At 49.3% G+C, this 20,101-nt stretch overlaps 1 protein-coding gene and 1 non-coding gene across 5 annotated transcripts in view; both read left to right on the top strand.

Annotated features, from left to right (window-relative positions):
• DAPK2 (death associated protein kinase 2) overlaps window positions 1-10,779 on the top strand; it is a 107,075-nt gene extending 96,296 nt beyond the window's left edge. For 3 of the 4 annotated variants that reach the window (XM_064485455.1, XM_031452823.2, XM_031452825.2), the window contains exon 11: window positions 7,444-7,533. Coding sequence is in view for 1 of the 4 variants with exons in the window: in XM_031452826.2 (XP_031308686.1) it covers window positions 7,444-7,533; window positions 7,648-7,731; window positions 10,109-10,189 (255 nt within the window). In the remaining 3 variants the exon portion in view is untranslated. Of the gene's footprint in view, window positions 1-7,443; window positions 7,534-7,647; window positions 7,732-10,108 lie in introns of those variants that run through there. The other variant, XM_031452826.2, reaches the window with a different exon arrangement.
• An 8,544-nt stretch (window positions 10,780-19,323) lies between these two features.
• On the top strand, window positions 19,324-19,395 carry TRNAA-CGC (transfer RNA alanine (anticodon CGC)). Its single transcript has one exon. It is a non-coding gene; the product is annotated as a tRNA-Ala (tRNA).
• The last annotated feature ends 706 nt before the right edge of the window (window positions 19,396-20,101 follow it).

Below are 20,101 nucleotides of genomic sequence, written 5' to 3'. Positions count from 1 at the left end.
TCACTTCAGACCGACAGTAAAGATACGATGTCATTGATTGGGAGATAAGTCCTGATTTCAGAGATCCAAAAATGTGCATCTTGGAATTAATAGAGGATGGCGAAGCCCTGTCCCCTGTGCCCCGCCGTCTGGGAGAATTGATACAAACGACCTGTCTACAATCTCTCCAAGAACTTTCCTACCCTGTCGCTTGACATGGTGTATTCATTTGGCTTAAGATGCTGCAAGGATTAAAGGTCCCTTTGGCCAAGTCAACAGGTTTCCTAAGAAAAGGAAGCCCCCAATTGAGCAACTCAGGGCAAACTTTCCTGTGAAGGTCAAAATAAAATGCAGTAAAGGAGTAGGGTGTTGATGATAATTTGAATTAGGGAGACTGGGAAAAGCCAGGGAGAAGCAGTTACTTTAGAATCCTGGCATTAGCTACATACTGTCTGTACTGGGTGGTCCTCAGAGGTGAATCACCAGGTGCCCTGCTTTTACAGGAGAGGATTTGTCTAGAGTCACCTGGCAATTCAGCCCCAGAGCTGGGTCAGAACCATCAGTGGTTTTCCTCACAGGAATGGAGTCGTTTTTTCTGTGTTGTTGTCCAGTCTTGTGTAATGACTTGTCGTTTAGATGTTTTATGAGCAGACTCTTCTCTGTACTAAGAGTTTCCAAAGACAAAGCAAAGTGAAGTGAAAAATGCCCCCTAGTCTTTCAGGGAAATCAGAGAAGATCGTGACCTTCTTCTGTCACCTGGCTGGTCCAACTCCCATCATCCTTTGGCATCAGAACCTGGTGCCCAGGGAGCCCAAGGAGGCCTGGGGACTGCCCAGCCGGAGGACCTGCTTGATTCCTGCCTGCTCCCCCCCTGCTGGCACTCTAACAGTGACATCAAGGACAGGGCGGGGCGGGGCTCTGGTGGCCGGATGGGGTGTTTCCTTGGTACCTAGACTGGGGAAGGCCTGGAGGGCACTGCTCTCTGGGCTGGCCCATCTGCCGTCACAGAGGATCTTTTCATTCACTCGGCTTGAATGAAAGGTCAGTCTCTGTGCTCTGTGTAAATGCCATCTTGGGGAGGGCAGGGTGAGTGTATGACATCCTTCTGCATAATGATTCCCAAGGAGGCTGGCGAGTGGGCTCCTGGGGAGGGCAGCGAGTGGGCTCCTGGGGAGGGCAGCAAGCTGTCCCTGCTCTGAGGCGGAAGCACGGGGCACAGCTTTGCATGGGGAAAGGTGGACATGATGAGTAGTTGGTGATTCTGCAGATGCACAGGCTGGGCTGGCAATGAAGGGACAGAGCAGAGTAATAATGGCAGGAGTAAATAAAGCCACAGTCTCCTCCGTGAACCCCCTCCCCGTACCACCCATCCTCTGCTACAAGTGATTATGAAGATGACGCTTCCTGCCTCACTCCATCACTCAGCGAAATGGGCCCACGTGGGTGGTGGCTGTGTGCTCAGCTACCACCTCACTGTCAGCCTCTGTAAATGTCTGTGGAACTGAATGGCCTTTTCTCCTTTGTCTGTGAAACTCTTTGGAGAAGATTCTTTGCCCTGGAGAAGAGACCCAGCCATGGGCATATTTGAGGAGCAGAAATGGCCAGTTCATTGAACAAACAGTGGTTGTGCTCTGGCTCTGGAGGGAGGTGACAGATAAGGTGGAGACAACCCCTGAATAAAAGTCTCATTGTCTGGGATAGATGGGGCCCCAACCAACCGGGAAGTGGGGAAGGCCGTGGTGAGTGACAAAACAGGTACCTGATAGTCCAGAAAACAGGAGAGACATGAATTCTGATTGAGAAAGAGTAAGAGGGGAGGCAGAGGGCAGAAACGTTCTCAGAGAAGTTCTTCCCCACGACACTCCCCTCCAAGCCGCAGCCTTGTGGGGAAGGTGCAGGGAGAATTTGGAGGGATGGGGCTGAGCCCAGACTGGGGCCAGGAACGTGGACGTGTTAAATGGAGATTAAAGAAAAAGAGATTACAGAGATCTAAAAGAAGGAGGGGTTTTGTTTTTAACGGTTTGTTATGGGAAACTTTGAAAACTTGCACCAAAGAATGGCAGTGTGAATTCCATGTACCTATTACCCAGATTCAAAATATTTTAAAGCAAACTTCACACTAACTTAACTCATAAGTTCTTCAGCAGGAATCTCTGATAAGGAGTGTCTTTTTACTATGACTACTGTGCCATTATCACACCTGACAAAATCAGGAATAATTACTTGTTATCATCTGGACACACATTCCGAACTCACAAGCCCCAACTTTCCTCAAGGGTGTCGTGTTATAGTTGGTTTGTTCAAACTGGGATCCAGACACGGTCCACACATGTGGTTGGTTGTTATGGCTCTCAAGTCTCTTGTCTTCAGTACAGGAGGGAAAGCTTTTGAAGCTTCTCCTGAGGATGAAAAATTGCTCAGGAAACTGAAGGTCCTGGAGAGAAGATTAAAAGTGACAGTGTATATATGTCAGGACCTAACTCAGAAAAGTAAGGCCGGGTCAGGCAAGGGAAGGGGCATACCTACCTCTTTCCATAGGCTTGTTCGACATAGGAACAACCTGCAGGAATACAGCCTTTCTGCAGCTCTCCCCCGTCCCCATGCACACAGAAGGAGGCAGAGACTCGGACACCTATAAGCCTTACATGCTCCTTTCCTGGGCAAACAGGGAGATGAGGCCAGCAGCGCTCAGGCTCCAGCCAGCAAAAAGGAGAGGTGGAGGTGCCACGTCCAGAAAGACTCCACTGAGGGAGATGAAGGAGGCCCCCAGAGTGACTGACCTGGGCAGGAGAGGGAAGTGGGGGCTCAGGTGTCCGTGGCTCTCAGTGGAGGTTGGGGCTGGAGAAGTGACACAGATGGAGGTCTGAGAAGCTGTAATCTGTTTGCGGTTTCTAGCAGAGGCCAGGTATTTAGAGAAAGTCTTCGGGAGTGCCTCTCCTGTAAAGCCAGGGTTCTGGGTCTCTGCCTGAGAGGGTGGCTGCTGCTTCATCCCCCTGCTCTGTGGATGTCAGTGCTGACGTCGCTCACCTCGACGGAATTTTTCCAAGACACTTGCATGTACATAAATGAAACCTGACTTTAGCCACAGCGTTCTGTCTTCTTTCCTCCCTTCCTGACATTTTTCTGAGACACTAAATATACTCCTAGGAGCCCGGTGCAAATTGCCCACACTCTCGTTATTGTCGAGGGACCACAAGGTTGGAAGTCAGGCGCTGTTTGTTTGCAGAAAGGGGAGGGTCAGGAGAAGGTGGAACACGACTCCATCGCCCCTCACCCCCTCCACTTAATGCAAACCATTGGTGCCACGTTCTTTCTGGGAATCGATTTCACTGCAGAATTTACATCTCTCTGACTTCAGGGCCTAGATGACAATGTCAGCATTCAGTGAGCCTCTTAGCAACCAGCGAGGTCCACTGATGAGGAAAGGCCAGCCTGACAGATTTACAGGCCAGTGGCCTCTTCCTCAGAGTTCATGCTGTTTTGTGTAGCATTCAAGACAGGGCCCTGGAAGTAACTACCTCCCGTTAACGCCCTCTGGGAATGGTCCCACGTGGTATTTTAGTTGGACATCTCTGCTTAGTCGCTGGCACTGCTGAAGCAGTTGGAAGGTGGGATTCTCACCGATGGGATCCCCCTAGCCTGAGTGTTGACCTTCCAGCCATGGGGTTTAGCCATCTCTCTCCTGGCAAGGGTGCCAATTTGTAGCTGAACAAAAAGAGGCCCTTCGCTCCCAGAGTCTCCTAATTCCAGCTTATCAAACTCTCCAAGTGAAGTGCATGAGTGTCCCCTGCAAGGGTTAGACCACAGGTCAGTTGCAGACATTAATGCAGTTAGAGGTAGAAATGTTCTGTGGGTTGGGGAGGCAGGGTGCTAATCACCTTGGAAGGAGATACTGGTTGCTGAGAGGTATGGGGAAGGGGGATTAACAAGAAACAAGTAATTCCAGACAGGTGCTGTGAAGAACCAGGGCGGAGGCACAGTGCGTTGTGTAGGGCAGCTGGGGTGCTACTTTACATAGGGTGGCCGGGGAAGGCCTCCCTGAGGAGGTGACATTTGAGCAAAGTCCTGAACAAAGTAACAGAATAAATAGAAGAAAGAACAAGGGCAAAGATCCTGAGACCTTGGGTTTCTGGACCAGCAAGCGGCCCCATGCAGTGAGAGCCATGGGGACAGGAAGGAGAGTGGGAGGAAGTCAGGTCAGAGAAGGCCCCAGATGGTACAGACCTTGGGGTCCTTGGTGAGCTTGTCGGGCCGGGAAGCTACCGGAAGGCTTTGATGCCAGGAAAAGGCAAGCTCAGCACAACTAGTTGCCTTCTGCCCTCTTTTGAGTGTCTCTTCTAGGCGGGACCTAGACCCAGGGCTGGGCTTGTGGAGGGGGTGAGGGGCGGTTAAGGAAAGTGCTGGGAGAGCTGGGCCTGACCTGATGGTCCCCTCAGCGCCCTCATCCTTTTCTCTTTCCTCTCCGCCTTCCTCCTATCCCTCCTGTCTCCCCTCCTGCACTCTTTGGCCCAAACCACTGTGCCCAGTTTGGGAGGGCGCCTAGCCCCTGGCTCCTCTCCGTGTCACAGTTGCGTGCCCTCTCCTCCCTGCTCCCTGACCTCCCCTGGACTCGGAATGACATCTCGCTGCCTCCCAGGCAGAGCTGTGGGGAGTAGTGGTGTCCCGATGCCCTTTCATGGTCTCGTAACTGGGCTGATCCAGGTGCCTGGGCCTCTCACTGGCGGGAATGAGCAAGTCCCAGGTCTTGGGACTGCGTTTCAGTTTGATTCAGCAGCAGCTCGGAGAATTTAACCAGACAATTCTTAAGTACCCACTGTTATTTAACCAGCAACTCTTGAGCACCCACTGTTGCATGCTCTGGGTCAGGAGGGGGTGGGGTAGGAAACAATGACAAAAACATGAAGAAAATTCTTCCTGTTGTTTTCTGCTAGTGGGATGACTCCGCTGCAGGGCTCTGAGATAGGCCTTCTATAAAATCAAGGAGCACACGGGTGTTTTGGTCATGTCAGGGAGAGAGGGAGAGACATTGTTTCTTGGAAGTTACCTTGGAAGGGGTCATGGAGGAGGGAGGTCTGGTGAACATGGAAAGGGCCTCCTGCCCGAGGATGTCAAGTCCAGAGCCATGAGGGCCAGCTGTATGTACCAGCTTCCCCTGTTGCCTGAAGCCATGATGAAAAATAAACAAGCACGGAGGTGTGCTTGCAGTGTGGTTAGGAGACAAGACCGGCATCAAGAATCAATGTGCGATCTCACTCCGCAGTCACTGAGGTGCCAAAGGAGGAGGCTGTGAGGAGGCTGTCAGAGCAGAGAGAAAGATAGAGCTGGCTGGGACCTCGCGGGTCATCCTGGCAGGTTCATTTTCTTGAGGTCACAGAGTCCTTTGGGACTCGATGGAAGCTGTTGACTCTTCTCAGAGGAAATACATGTCTGCACCTATACCCTAATTTTTTTTTAATTGAGATATAATTCACATACTATAAAATTCACCATTTGAAAGTGTACAATTTGGTGCTTTTTAGTTTAGTCACAAGGTTCTGCAACCATCATCACTGTCTATAATTCCAGGACATTTTCATCACCCCCCCAAAAAACTTCATGCCCTTTCTCAGTCATTCCCCTTCCTCCCTTCCCTCCAGCTCTGGCAACTACTAATCTATTCTCTGTCTCTATGCCTGTTCTGGACATTTTATGTAAAAAGAATCATACACTACATGGCCTCTTGTGTCTGGCTTTTTTCATTTCGTATGCTGTTTTCAAGGTTCATTCATGCTATAGTATTTATCAGTACTTCATTCTTTTCATGAATGGGTTTTCCATTCAGTTTTTCCATTGTCGGGTTATACCACATGTTGCTCACTCATCAGCTGTTGCACATTTGGGTTGTTTCCAATTTTTAGCTATTATGAATAATGCTGCTATGAACATTCACATACAAGTGTATGTGCTAAGATTTGCAGCCCATTTCATGAGGTTCACAGAATCCCTGAAGCCCATCTCTGGATTTCTCAATCTAGGAAAACCTTGTTTTACTAAGAGGCAGGAATTCATGAGGGAATGGACTCCTCACATTGTATTCATTCATTCAATATGTCCAGTTTATTTGTATATCAATTATATCTTAATAAAGCTGCTAAAAAATCAAATGATGATCCATCAATCCCACTTCTGGGTAAAGATCCGGAGGGATCTCTAGTTTGAAAAGACACCTGCACCCCAATGTTCATAGCAGCAGTATTTACAATAGCCAAGACATGGAAGCAACCTAAATGTCCATCAACAGATGACTGGATAAAGAAGATGTGGTATATTTATACAATGGAATGCTACTCAGCCATAAAGAAGGGTAAAATAATGCCATTTGCAGGAACATGGATGGACCTAAAGATTGTCATTCTAAGTGAAGAAAGCCAGAAAGAGAAAGAAAAATCCCATATAATATCGCTCATATGTAGAATCTAAAAAAAGAGAAATAAAGACACTATGAACTCATCTACAAAACAGAAACAGACTCACAGACATAGTGAACAATCTTACAGTTACCGGGGAAAGGGGGTGGGAAGAGATAAATTTGGGAGTTTGAGATTTACAAATGTTAGCCGTTATATATAAAAATAGATTTTAAAAAGTTTCTGCTGTATAGCACAGGGAGCTATTCTCAACATCTTGTAATAACCTTTAATGAAAAAAATATGAAAATGAATATATATGTATATGCATGACTGGGACAGTGTGCTGCACACAAGAAACTGACACGTTGTAACTGTTGGGACTTCAATTTTAAAATATCAAATAAAATTATTTTTAGAAGGAGGGAATGGAGAAGGAAGGCAGGTTATCAGTAATTTATTACTATTTATTGAGCAGCTCTAAGTGAAGCACTTTACATCCCACATTCATTTAATCCTAAACAACCCTGTGACACAATGTTATTTATCATCCCCATACTGCAGATGAGAAAACTGAGGCTCAGAGAAGCCATGTCAGGTTTTCTTGGAGAAGTCAGGATTTGAGCTGAGCATGACCCTGTTTCCTCTTGGCCCGCATCAAAGCCCCTATTTCCTTCAGTTTATTTTTGAATGGAGTATTAGTGCCCTGTCAATAGGGCATCCCTTTTGCTAAGCCCAGAATCAGCCCAGTGCACCGTGGTCATCCTAGACTGCTGTACAATGACTCTTCCCCAGAATGACCCATGACTGAAGGCCCTGCCTCCTGCTCTTCCTCTTCGGGGGGTTTAGCCTCCAGCCCAGCCAGTGTACACATCTGGCTGTGGTAATAATAGCTCAGGGCGCCAAGGGCATCTCCGGGACAGCTGAGACATCTCAGTGCGGCATTTTTCTGCGTGCCCTGCCGAGAAGGGAGGTCCCAGGGTCAGGGTGAGGATGGTGTGTGGTCAGGGATTCTGCAGCGGTGGTGGCTGCCGTCAGAAGCCCAGTGTCAGCCACCCTGCTCTGCTTTGTCTCCCAGCCTGTGGACCACCAGCAAGCCCTGGTGCGCAGGGAGTCCGCGGTCAACCTGGAGAACTTCAAGAAGCAGTATGTCCGCAGGAGGTGGAAGGTGGGTCAGGGTTTAAGGGTGGGGGCAGCGGCCCAGGTGGGCTCCAGGTTCCCCTCAGGGTCTTTGTGCACTTTCTCACCTGGAGGTTCCTCTCCTCTCCCTACCCCTCCCCAGCTCTCTTTCAGCATCGTCTCCTTGTGCAACCACCTTACCCGCTCCCTGATGAAGAAGGTGCACCTGAGGCCAGATGCAGACCTGGTGGGTAAATGTGGTGCCCTCTGGTTGGGTGGAATTCTGGGTGTGGCCTGGAGCTCAGGGGTGGGAGGGAGCAGATGGGCTTAACTGTTTCCAGCAAGCTCTGCACTGTGTGATCAGCGGAAGTTGGGTGTTCAGGGGGACCACTGGGGTGGTGCTGGGAGGGGGGCGCTCCCAGAGGGCAGCAGAGGCCTCTGGAGGATCTCCAGTCCTTTCCTGGTGGGCCTTCAGAGGGACTGCTGCTGCCACTCCCCGGCCCCAGTGTCCCCCCAAGGACTTGTAGCCTGTGAGGGATGGTGGTGGAATAATGAGACTACCATAGGCGATCCCAAATCAGTTCCTGACAGGCCAAAGATCTGCTTCAGAAAGAGAGCTTTACATTCATTATCCCAATTTTCCTAATTCTGTTTTGCCTTAGCTTACCAATAAAAATAACATTTAAGTGATATCTTATATTTGATTAGCTTAGGGCAGTTTTATGTGCATTTAAAATGAGAGACTTATAATATAATGATCAAGAGCATGGCCTCTGGAGCCAGAATGCCACGATTCAAATCTGCCACTTATGAGCTGTGTGACCTTGAGGAAATTACTTAACCTCTCTGTGCCAAAATGTCATCATTTGTAAAATGGAGTAAATAATAGTTCCTATTTCATAGGGTAGTCATGAGGATTAACTGATGACATATTCTTAGAGCCTGGCATTTTAAGCGCTCAGTATGTATTAGCAGCTATTATTGTTTAAAATCCTCTTGTAGACTCTGAAATTTGGTGCCAGTGCTACAGAATGTGGTGTTAGTATTGCAGCTGGCTCCCTGACAGACCCTCCCACTGCTCACTGAGTGTGGTGAGGGCCCCCGGAGTGTCTAGGATGAGTGGGAACAGAAGGTGACTCCCTGAGCTCAGGAAGAGGCTAGATGGCAGCAGCGTGAGGTGGGTGGGCTGGCAGCCCTGGGCAGCCGCAGGGCACACAGCACTCAGGCTGCATCCCAGGGCCTGGCACAGCCCCTGCGCACCCCACACCAGCCTGAGCTCTTCTTGGTTCTCGCTCTTGTCAGGAACTTGAGGATTTATGGCTCCAGAGGCCCAAAACAACTGTGTGTCTTCGGCCAAGCTGTGTCCCTTCTCTGGCTGCCCTCCTCGTCTGCTGTAAAAGGGGACTGGGACTTGCTCCCTCTGAAAATCCCTATTAATGACAAGCAGACTTTTCCCTAGCTTACTTTTTTATTTTCTGGCTCTGACTCATGCTAAAAAGTTGCTATTCAGCAGCGCTTGAGTTATTTTTATTGTTATGGCCGGGCTTGGTCCAGGATGTATTTGGCTACAGTTGATCTTGACCTTGGATTTCCAGCTGGCGCAGGCTAGGAGAAGGAGAGAGGGCCCTGGGAAGGCACACGGCTGACAGCTGGCATGCCTTTCAGGCTGAGTTGCTGGCCATTAGGAAAGAGGAACAGAGAGTAATTGAAAAGAATGTAAAACTCTTTCCTAATTTTTATCCTTGTGCAAACATTTAAAACTGTCCTCTTTTTACTCAGACATTCAGCATCATCAGCTCAATGGCTCACCCTACAAGTGAAAAAGGAATGGGTCCCAGGAATCTATTATACAGTTTTCCCAAAGGGACTTAAAAAAAAAAAAATGAGAGAGGTCCTTTTGTTTAGGAAGCTTAAAATTGAACATCTGACAACAGATTTTTTTTTATGACTTGCACAAGGCTTTCTGAATCAGTACTTCTTTCAATAGTTTTAATACTTTGATTAGATCCGTGTGGCTTGAGTGAAAAGGCATGGGGACCACCAGGGTGGCTGCCTCTGCTCTGGCTTAGCCACGTAGAAGCTGTTGGACTGTGCTTTGCTCTTTTTCTCTTTCATAAAATCAGAGCACAGAAGCCTTTTCCCTGGAAAGACAACACGGCAAGGCTGGCTAGAGGTGCAGCCTAAGCCAGACAGAGGAGACAGCACGGCCCTCAGAGCTTGGTGGGGTGGTCCCTGTGGCTCTGCGCTGAGTTCAGGAGACCCATCAGTCCACAGAACAGCTATCCAGGTGGTCTAGATTGTGTGGCAGCCACAAAGGACACCAGACATGACTTTCATTATTATTATAATTGGCCCCTCCTGGTGCCTGCTTTCCCCTGAGCTGCTCTGCCTGCATTCCTTCCTCCTGGGAAGCAGACCTCCAGGCAGGTCCCATTTCAGGTCCCTCCCCGCCCCATCCTGCCCACCCCTGGTCTCTGGGCAGAGCTACAGGCTTCCCCTCTAGGTCCATCCCCTTGGCTTACAGGCCCCTGACAGGCGCTTCTGCCCGGGTTGCCCAGCACGACCCCATTCCTGGCACCTCATGACCCTCTTGCCCTTGGTCTCTCTTTTTCCCTTTCTTCCAGAGGAATTGTGATAGTGACACAGAGGAGGACATCACCAAAAGGAAAGCCCTCCACCCCCGGAGGAGGAGCAGTACCTCCTAACTGGCCGGGCTCAGGTGGCCACCAGGGAGGCCCAGGTCCAGCCGGGCTCCTGTCTTTGCAGACTCTTGGACCCCGCCTGTCACCAGCACGCAGGCATTCTCCATCCCCGAGCACTTTGCAAGAGAGATGGGCACGCAGGATTCAGAAGAATTTTCAGGGGAGCCAGGAGACCTTGGGAGCTGTGGCTGTCTCCTGGGGAGAAGACTCCAGCATTCCCAAAACTCATTAATTCTCCAGAAAACGGACTTTCACCTATCTGCCAACCTCACAGCCTGGGGCAGGGAACCGATGTAAACACACATCACCGTCCTGGCTGAAGGTCAGATTCAGGCAGCTTTTCTCACAGGAGGAGGGAGTTCAGAACCAGCCTGGCCAAAAATTACACCAGGAAAACAGAGGCCTCCCTCCATGGGAACAAGATAAGGAGTGAAGTGAATCTTGGGTGTGAGGGACCTATCCTGTGACCTCCCAGAACCCACGTGGAGTCAGCATCTCATGCTGACCAACATATCAGACCTTCCAAAGAAGCCCATTACCAGCCCACTGTGCTGTAACTTTTTTCATTTTTATTAAACTTCTGGTTTACCTGACGCTCGGCTTCTGTGGGGGCTATTTCCATCTGATTTCTTTAGCTCTCTGGGGGAGCCTCCAGGATTGGGGTGCTGAGTGGATAGCTCAGAAACTCATACTGAAGCAACCCCCTACCCCTGGACTGCTAACTGCCCACATTCTACATCCTTTCCTAAAGGTGTGCAGCCCAAGAAAATCAGCCTGGATACCAGCATATAAGGCCTGGGCTGCGTCTGCTACTACCACCATCACCCCTGCTGGTGTGGGCTGAATTGTGTCTCCCAATCCTCAGTCCCTCAGAATATTCGGAGACAGGTCTTTAAAGAGGTAATTAAGGTAAAATGAGGTCATTGAGGTGGTCCCCAATCCAGTATGACTGGTGTCCTTATAAGCAGAGAGATCAGGACACAGAGGAAAGATCATATAAAGAGACAGCTTAGAAGGGTGGGTATAGCTTAGTGGCAGAGTGTGTGCTTAGCATGCATGAGGTCCTGGATTCAATACCCAGTACTTCCATCAAAACAAACAAACAAAAAAGGATCTAAAGAGACAGCTAGAAGGTGGGCATCTATAAACTAAAGAGAGAGGCCTCAGAAGAAACCAGCCCTGTCAAGACCTCAGTCTGATTCTGGCCTCCAGAATTGTGAGAAGATAAATTTCTGTTGTGTAAGCCACACAGACTGTGTGCCTTTGTTAAGGCAGCTCTGGAAAGCAAATACACCTGCCAACTATGGGCAAGATAGGGCCGGGGGCTCTGTGAAGACGTGGATGGAGAAGGTCAAAGAAGGACCCAAAGGAGATGGATTACCCGGACCCTTGAGTGTATGTGGCAAGAGAACTCTGGGCCCTGCTTTCCAGGCCCAAAGGATGGTGCTGTTGACCAGAAACCTGAGAGAAGACCCTTGGAAGCCAGAGTAAAGAGGGTCAGGGTGAGGTACCAAGGCTGAGAGGATTCGTGGGAAGAGGTGGAAAGAAAGGGGGAGAAGTTTTAGAAGGTGAGTGAGGGAAAGTGTGCCGGGAAGGAGAGAGGGGAAGAAAATAAGGGCAGAAAGGACACAAGAGAAAGGGGGCATCCTTTCCCTTCATCAGCAGCGAGTTTTAAGCACGTTGTGTTAGAGGGTGGGCCGAGCCACCCTGATCCAGTGGACAGATCCAGAGCAAAACAACCCCACAGGAACAGAAAGGCAGAAGGGTGTCAGAAAACCTTCCAGCCAGGAATGGAGGGGCCCGCAGGCTTGTGGAAGAAAGCTCTGCCTCGCCCTGGAGTTCTTGGGTGTCTCAGTTCTCAGCCTCTCCAGCTAACGGTGTTCAGCCCCCACCCCTCCTGGCTGTGGGAGGGAAGTTCTGGAACAGGGGCTCCCCGGGAGCTCCTAGGAAGTACAGTGTGGTCGCAGGTAGGGGACTGCCCTCCGTTAGGAAGGAGAGCAGTGAACGGCTTTGACAAACCCAGGCTTGAGTTTCCAATTACAGCCAAAGGGGTTAGCCTTTGGGCACCTGTCTGGCCCAACCACTGCTTTTTACTGAACAGGAAACTGAAGCTGAGAGAGAGGAAGTGACTCGTTCTGCTTCACGCAGCAAATTTGTGAAAATGTCTGATGAGAGCCCAGACTTCCTGACTCCGAGTACAGGGCTCATTTCTTCAGCTTGATAAACTGTGGGAGACCTTTCAGGAAATGGACCGACCATTTGCTTTGCCTCACTTAAAACACACTCTTGTCTCTACTTTTCCCCGCCTTGTCCTTCATTTCTGGGAACAGAAGAAATGATCACAGTTGTGATTCAGGGAAAATGGGGTGTGATGGGACGGCCATGTCCCAAGTCTCAGGCAAGTCCCAGGGACACGCCCCGCCAAGTGAGGGTCCTTGGCTTTGCGCAGGAAAGAATTCAAGAATGAGCCACAGTTGAGTAAAAGTAGATTTATTCAGAGAGATGCACACTCCACAGTGCAGGCTGTCTCAAAAGTCAAGAAAAAGGCAGAAGGGCCTAAGAGATACACATTCATTAGGCAGAATGCAGGCCGTCTTAGAAGGGTGAGTGGTGGCCTCAGAGCTTGGAGTCTGCTAGGAAGAAATGTGATTGTCCCCAGGGTGTGGGGATTGTTAGTTTAATGGGCTCAGTAGCTTCATATGCTAACAAGTGGGAGGGTTATTCCAACTACTTTGAAGAAGGAGTGGGATTCCAGGAATTGGGCCATCACCCACTTTTTGACCTTTTATGGTCAGCCTTGAAACTGACCTGGCACCTGTGGGAGGACCATTTAGCAGCTATTGTATTACAGTGAGCAGATAATGATGCTTGGGGTCTACTGGGAATTGAATCTTCCACCATCTTGGTACTAATTGCTGGGTCATTCTTTTCATGGCTGTGCCCTGCCCCCTTCCTTCCTGCCTCACTTGCTTCTGTCCACCTTTTCACAGTAGAGGGCACTGCCCCTAGGTGGGGGCAGCTCGGCAGCCAACATCGTGGGCTGCAGGTCAATCTATGAACCGGTATTTACTGGGCTCCCACTACATGCCTGGGACTGCTCTAGATGCTGGGGTTAGAGCAACAAATAGGCAGGCATGGCACCTCCCTGAAAGGAGACCGCATTCTGTAAGTCCTAGGAATCCAGGACTCTGTCCTACCCATAGGCTTCTCCTCCCGCCTTCTTCTCACCCAGGTTATAGAAAGTCCTGTTGACCAGGTGCCCCTCAGCCCAGCTCTCTGGGGTTTGCTGGCACCTGCTGGGTTTCCCAAATCCCTCAGGAGGCGCAGGAAGTGGGCAGAGGGGGGCCTTTGAGGATGACTTTGACACCCATCAGCCTGAAGCCAAGCACCTGTACCACTCTAATGCAGGAACACAGAAACCTGGTCCCTCCGGCCTGCAGGTGTGAGGTTCAGTGAAGCAGCTGGCCCAAGGGAGCCAGGTGTGCTCTGTTAGTCCTGAAGAAGGATGTGTTGACCAGCTGACGTTTCGAGGCTGTGAGAGACCACAGCGTGCTCTGAGGCAAAGGAAAGATTTCCAGTGACAAAAGCTGTGCTTGGTTAAGTCAGTCTTTAAGAAGTCTGAGGGTGCCCTACCCCCGAGTGTTTGCCTGTGTGTTTGCAGGATGCTGCATTAATATTTCACAAATGCACATATAAATATTTCAGTGCTCTCTGTTTTAATGTCAATCTCACTGGTTTTCCTGACTCCAGATCTTGGATTTCATCTGCCTTTTCCACTAGCATATTTGTTTGCCGAAAACCTTATTTTGGAAGCAGATGAAGGACATACCATAAGAAGTGAACCACAAAATCTCCATGAGAAAAAAGTCCTGCCCTGTGTTCCACAGACAAAGTAGGTATATGTGGAAAGAGCTAAAATGAAGACTGGGATATGGCAAGGAATTTTATCTGGCATGGGCTCATAGAGCTTTCCGTCTGGTCCCATGTTGATGTCATCCTGACGTTGTTCTGTTCCCTGTTGCTGCACCCCAAAGAATAAGTCTTCCCTGGTGATCTGCTGAGAGGATCCCATTCTAAGCAAACCGTAATAGGCTTAGGGATTGGAGGAGCTGAAGAGCTGTAAACGTTGGTTAACTGACATTTCGAAAAGCTAAAACACAGTGGGTAACCTCATTAATAGTTATCTCTCTTTCTGTTTTTCCCTTTCTCCCACTAGTTTCCTTTTTCTCTCCCCTTCCATCCATTAGCAAGTCATAATATATAGCTGAAGTCCCTACTTACTAGATAAAATTCACATTCCCAGTTCTTAATCTAAAACACAGTGGGTTATATTACCTAAGGAGAAATAATTTTGTAAGTATTTCCTCCCCTGTGGATCAGTGATCCTCCACCCCTGAGCTAGACAAAAATGAAAGAAAAAAGATAAGCTCACAAATGCTTTTTAAAAAACCTCTTCTGCAATAGGAACATATTGTACACATTTTATTTAATTCCCTTTGTAACCTTGTGAGGGAAATGAGAGAACGCAAGCTCCATTTCTATAGATGAGGAAGCTGAGATGCTGTGGAGCCAAGAAGTTTGCATGCGATCACACAGCTGGGGTGCTTGGAATCTGGATTTGTCTACCCTCAAATCCACATTCTTCTCTGCTCTTCCCAGAAAGACAGTGTTGGGTGAACAAAGCATCCTAGAAAACCAGAGGCAGTATGATTCTGTTTTTATAAAGCTCAAGAACTTTACTATACTTTGGAAATACATGCCAATGTGATAAAACAACATTTTAAAAGCAAGGCAATAATTAAACTCAAAATTCATGGTGAAGCTCACCTCTGGTGGCTGAGATGGGGACGAGGGTAAAGGTAGGTGCTAGGCTGTCGGCAGCATTGTGGACAACACAAGTCCACCATTAGTTCACGGGAGTTCATTTTATTCTTATGCTTTCTCTCTTACGTACGAGTTATCTACATTTTTCATCCATCAAATATTATATTGAAATAATGAAATGAGGAAATGAAGTGAAAAATATCAACGCAAACGGCCATGAGATGCCACAGTGGACAGGACATGGAGGCTGCGTGGTGATTATCGGTGAGGGTGCTTGTCCACTCACGACCTGATGGCAGGCTTTTGTCCGTTCTTTTATTGCCACCTTGGTCAGAGGCCACCGTGCCAACCTGTGAGAATGCCTGGGCTGGATTATTATCCCCATTTTAAAGAGAAAGGGTAGAAAATCCTCCGTCTCCAGCCCACCTCCCCAGTCACCACCTCCCCTTGGAGTCTACCTGAGGGCTGTGGTCTGACGACATCTTCTGAGCCCAAATAGGCTGAGTTTGCCAACTCATGCTCTGGGTGCCTTCGTGTCTCTCTCAGCTTAAATCTGGAGGCTGGGCGGTGTTTGAAAAGCCATCTGGGCCAACACCCTGCTCATTTGGGATTGAGAGGAGGTGGTCCCGTGTCTTCTCGCAATTCCCTTTCCTAGTTCTTTTTTTTTTCTTAATTGAAGTATAGTGAGTTTATAATGTGTCAATTTCTGGCGCACAGCATAATGTTTCAGTCATACACATATATATTTATTCCTTTTCATGTTCTTTTTCATTATAGGTTACTACAAGATACTGAACATAGTTCCCTGTGCTATACAGTAGAAACTTGTTGTTTATCTAGTTTACATATAGAAGTTAGTATCTGCAAACCTGGAACTCCCAATTTATCCCTTCCCACTCCCTTTCCCCTCTGGTAACCATTAAGTTTGATTTCTGTGTCTGTGAGTCCTTGGTATATTTCATCACTTCACCAAAAGGCTTGGGCGAATTCCTGGCACTTTTCAGCTGTTGACTCCTGGCCTTGTCATTTGGCCTTTCTGGGCCTCAATTTTCTCATCTGTGAAATGGAGATAATAATGTCAATGCTGCTTGTCGTGAGTGCCTCATTGAGACCAATGTTGTAAGGGAGTTTTGTCCGCTTTGAAGAACTTGGCAAACGTAAGGGATTTGTTATTTACATAATTTAGTTGCACCCTGAGACCATAGGCATAAGGAGCAACATGGAAAAGGAGCGGCACTCAACACCGGTGCCTTGGACTCCGGGCGGAGGGCACACCTCCTACTCACCGCTTCTGCCCTGACACACCTGTGTGAGGCCTGATTCTGCACTGACACTCACACTCGGCAGTGGTTTATTAAACAGAAGAGAAAGCAGGAAGAGCTTTCCTCTCACCCTGGTGCAGGGCGCTCAGCTGGCCACCTTCTTCCCACCCCTCCCGAGGGCGCCTATGGTGAGGCTGGAGGCAGGAGCAGAGGCTGCTGGAGTCGGGGTCCTGAAGGGAGGCTTACTGCTGCTTTGCCTTTTAATTCAGGACTCGTGCAGCTCACTTCAAGGGGCGTAAACAGCGCTTTAAAGAAGTAAATGCAGAACTCAGACTACTTTCCCCGCCTTGTTTCCTTGTTTTGTTATTTTTGTTGCTGTGTTCGTTTGCTAGGGCAGCCTTAACAAAATACCACAGAGGGGGCAGCTTGCACAGCAGGCATGGATTTTCTCACCACTCTAGAGGCTAGACGTCCAAGATCAAGGTGCCAGCAGGGCTGGTTTCCTCTGGAACCTCTCTCCTTGGCTTGCAGGCTGCCACCCTCCTGCTGCCTCTTCACCTGGTTGTTTCTCTGGACACACGCATCCCTGCTGTCCCTCTGTGTGTCTGTATTTCCTCTTCTCGTAAGGACAGCAGTCACACTGGATTGGGGCCCACCCTTGTGGCCTCCTGTTAGCTTCATCACCCCTTTAAAGGCCCTATCTCCAAATACAGTCACATTCTAAGGACTGGGGGTTGGGGCTTCAACATATGAAATTGCCGGGACATAATTCAGCCCTTAACAGGTGTGAATGTATTTAACTCTTCATTTAAAGAGAGCTAGTACTTTGCCTTCTTGTTTTACATCCAGCTCCTGAATGCCCCCGGGGACACGGAGCTGTGGGCCTGAGCCCGCACAGACCACCCCAGGTGTCTGAGCTCAGGCACTTGAGTGCCCTGCACAACAGGAACTAGCACCTCTGTGTTCTTTCCTAGACGTCCTTGAAGCATCAGAAGCCTCGGGTTGGGTCTTGTTTGGGTTGCTGTCACTCTGCTGTGGTCGGTGTATACACACCTTTTCCACTCATTTTACAAACAAAAAGTATTGATTTTATTATGTATCTAAAAGGTGTTAATTGATTTCAGAGGAGTAGTGGGTTAAGGTGGGGCGGGGGTGGGGGGAAATGAAGTTGCCATTGAAATTTACAAATATACTTCAAATTACCAAGCTAAGATTTGCACTAATTTGCCTGCTTAATTTGTCTCTGCACTTTGCCCTGTGTGCAGGTACAGAGTGGAAGATAGTGCCTGTCTCTGGAACTGGCCAGCAAGAGGGAGGGCCATGGGGGCTCACGGGGTTGGTCCAGAGCAGCCAGGCAGCCTGAAGGAAGGGACATGCCAGGTGCCCACCTGTGGATGCGAGAGGACTTTCTGGACCAATGGCTCTTTGAGGGGAGGACTGTGTCTGATTCATTTATGAAGGTTCCAGAGTGCGCCTCTGCCTGGCACAGGGTGTGATTACTAAAGATCTGAGGAGAGAAGGCAGGTGGAAGGAATAAAGGGAGGAACGAGGGGAAGAAGGAAAGGAGAGAAGCCTGGCAGTGAGGGAGGCATACTGCCCCGCTTTCCACACCAGGGAGAGCCTGCAGTGGGGAATGCTGTGAGCCCCTGCTGCCGGTACCTTCTTGGACCCACCAGACCATTCATGCTGGACCCACCAGACCACACTCTCCCCAGATGGCTTTTAGCCAGAGGTTGAGCCCGGCGGGGCGGGAGTTGGGAGCTGGGGGGATGTGGCAGGTGCTAAAACCAGGCCATTCCTGTCCTGTGGGGGACCTACTCCTTGCCCTGGGGAGCCTGTCAGCGGGCGCTGCAGTCTGAGGCCCTTCCTGTCCCCTCTGCCCTCCTCCCCTTTGCCCTCCTCCCCTTTCTCCTTTCGTAGGAGTCAGACCTCCATTGTGGTCCTTCTGCTCCAGTGCCTTTCACAGGTGCTCCCCCGCCCAGATCTCTGCAGCTTCTGTCCTGGCATCTGCTTCCCAGAGGACCTGAGCTGACCCAAGGAGAGAGGGAGGAGGGAGGGGACTTTGCATTGGCACCTACTTCTCGTCTCCACTGCTCTCCCTTGGCAGGCACGGACTGACAGCTGTCTCACTGACTTCAGAGCTGGAGGCAGAGTGGGGCTCAGTTCATGTCTTTTATAAAAAAGTGATGGTGGTTTGTGTCTTTGCTACAAAACATTTCTTAAAGCAAAAGTGACTCCACCATTTCTCCCCTTTATTTGTCTCTCATCTTGAGCCCCCCAAATCCTGAACGTGGCCTGAGACATGCCTTGTGATCTGGCTCCTACCTGTTGCTTCCTCCTTTGGGCCCTTGGCTCGCTGTGCCCCAGCCACCAGGCCGGGAGCAGCCTGGGTTCCTCGCAGGTGCAGGCTCCTTCCTACCTGCAGGGGACCTGGCCTCTGTCCACAATGTCCCCTCTTCCATCCCTAACCCCACTCACTCTCTACCTTTTTGGAGTTAGCTCCTAATTCTTTAGGGTCTCAATTTAAATGACACTTTCTGTGGTCCTCCCCCTCTTCCAGAAGAGATTAGGACCCCCTCCTATAACCTTTCAGGCCCTTTTATGACACTTACTAATTTTAATTTAATAGTATATTAGTTTATAAAGTACCACAGACTGGGTGGCTTAAAGAACCTAACTTTGTTTCTCACAGCTCTGGAGGCTGGAAGTCCAGGATCAAGGTGTCAGCAGGGTCGGTTTCTTTGGAGGCATCTCTCCTTGGCTTGTAGGTGGCCGTCTTCCCCCACCCCGTGCTGTTATGCGGTCTTCCCCCCACCCCCATGCGTGTCTGTGTCCCCACCTCTTACAGGGACACCACTCATATGGGATTATGGCCCACCCCTATGACCTCATTTTACATCAATTACTTCTTTAAGGAGAGAATTTACATCCAAATACAGCCCCATTCTGAAGTACTAGGGGTTAGGACTTCAGCATATGAATTTGGAGGGGGAGGTGGAAGACACAATTTAACTCATAATAAATATCTACTTTAAGAATTATTTGAAGGGTGAGGGTATAGCTCAGTGGTAGAGTGTGTGCTTCGCATGCACGAGGTCCTGGGTTCAGTCCCCAGTACTTCCATAAAAAACAAACAAAAAAACTATTTGAATTTTTGATGTCTGCCTCCTCTTGTGGGCCATACACTTAGGAGAGCAGGGCTGGGTCTGGCTGTTTGCTGTTCTGAGCACAGTGCCTGTCAGTGTTCAGTAAGTATTTATGGACTGAATTAACACATGACATCACTCCTTGGTTGGTCCAAAGTGGCAAGGAACCCTGCAGGACCTCACGCTGGCAAGAAGCCAAAACAGCCCTCAGAACCAGGCCCCGGGCAGCCCCCCTCTCCCCACACTGCTGTCCCTCAGGAGAGTGTTCAGTTTAATACGCATTGATGCTAAAGACCTACTATGGGTCAGATTTTTATCTGGCTTTAAAGGGTGTGTAAGCTTCTGATAAGAGAAGGGAAAAAGAAGGTATGGGTTAGTGTTCTGTTTGCTTATCTTTATGTCTTCCCATGGCTGGACTTTGGAAAGTCACCACACGAAAGTAAAACTTCTTTTCTGAGTGGTGAATTAGTAGTGTGGTTGGTGAATTTGGAGTTTGCCATTTTTTCCCCGTCTCTAGCCATTGTGACCATGGTTCCAAGTCAGAGACCCAGAGGGCCCTGCCAGAGAGCCAGGCCACTTATTGGGGTTGGAAAAGCTGTTAAAGGTCAGGCAGAGAGGACGCATCAGACTCTGGCTGAGTCCTTTGAGGAGTGTATGCATGTGCGTGTGTATGTCTGTGCAAG

The sequence above is a fragment of the Camelus dromedarius genome, chromosome 5 (assembly GCF_036321535.1).
Source record: "Camelus dromedarius isolate mCamDro1 chromosome 5, mCamDro1.pat, whole genome shotgun sequence".
Lineage (NCBI taxonomy): Eukaryota > Metazoa > Chordata > Mammalia > Artiodactyla > Camelidae > Camelus > Camelus dromedarius.
Note: the sequence above shows the minus strand (reverse complement) of the source record. Positions and strands in the feature narration are given on the sequence as shown.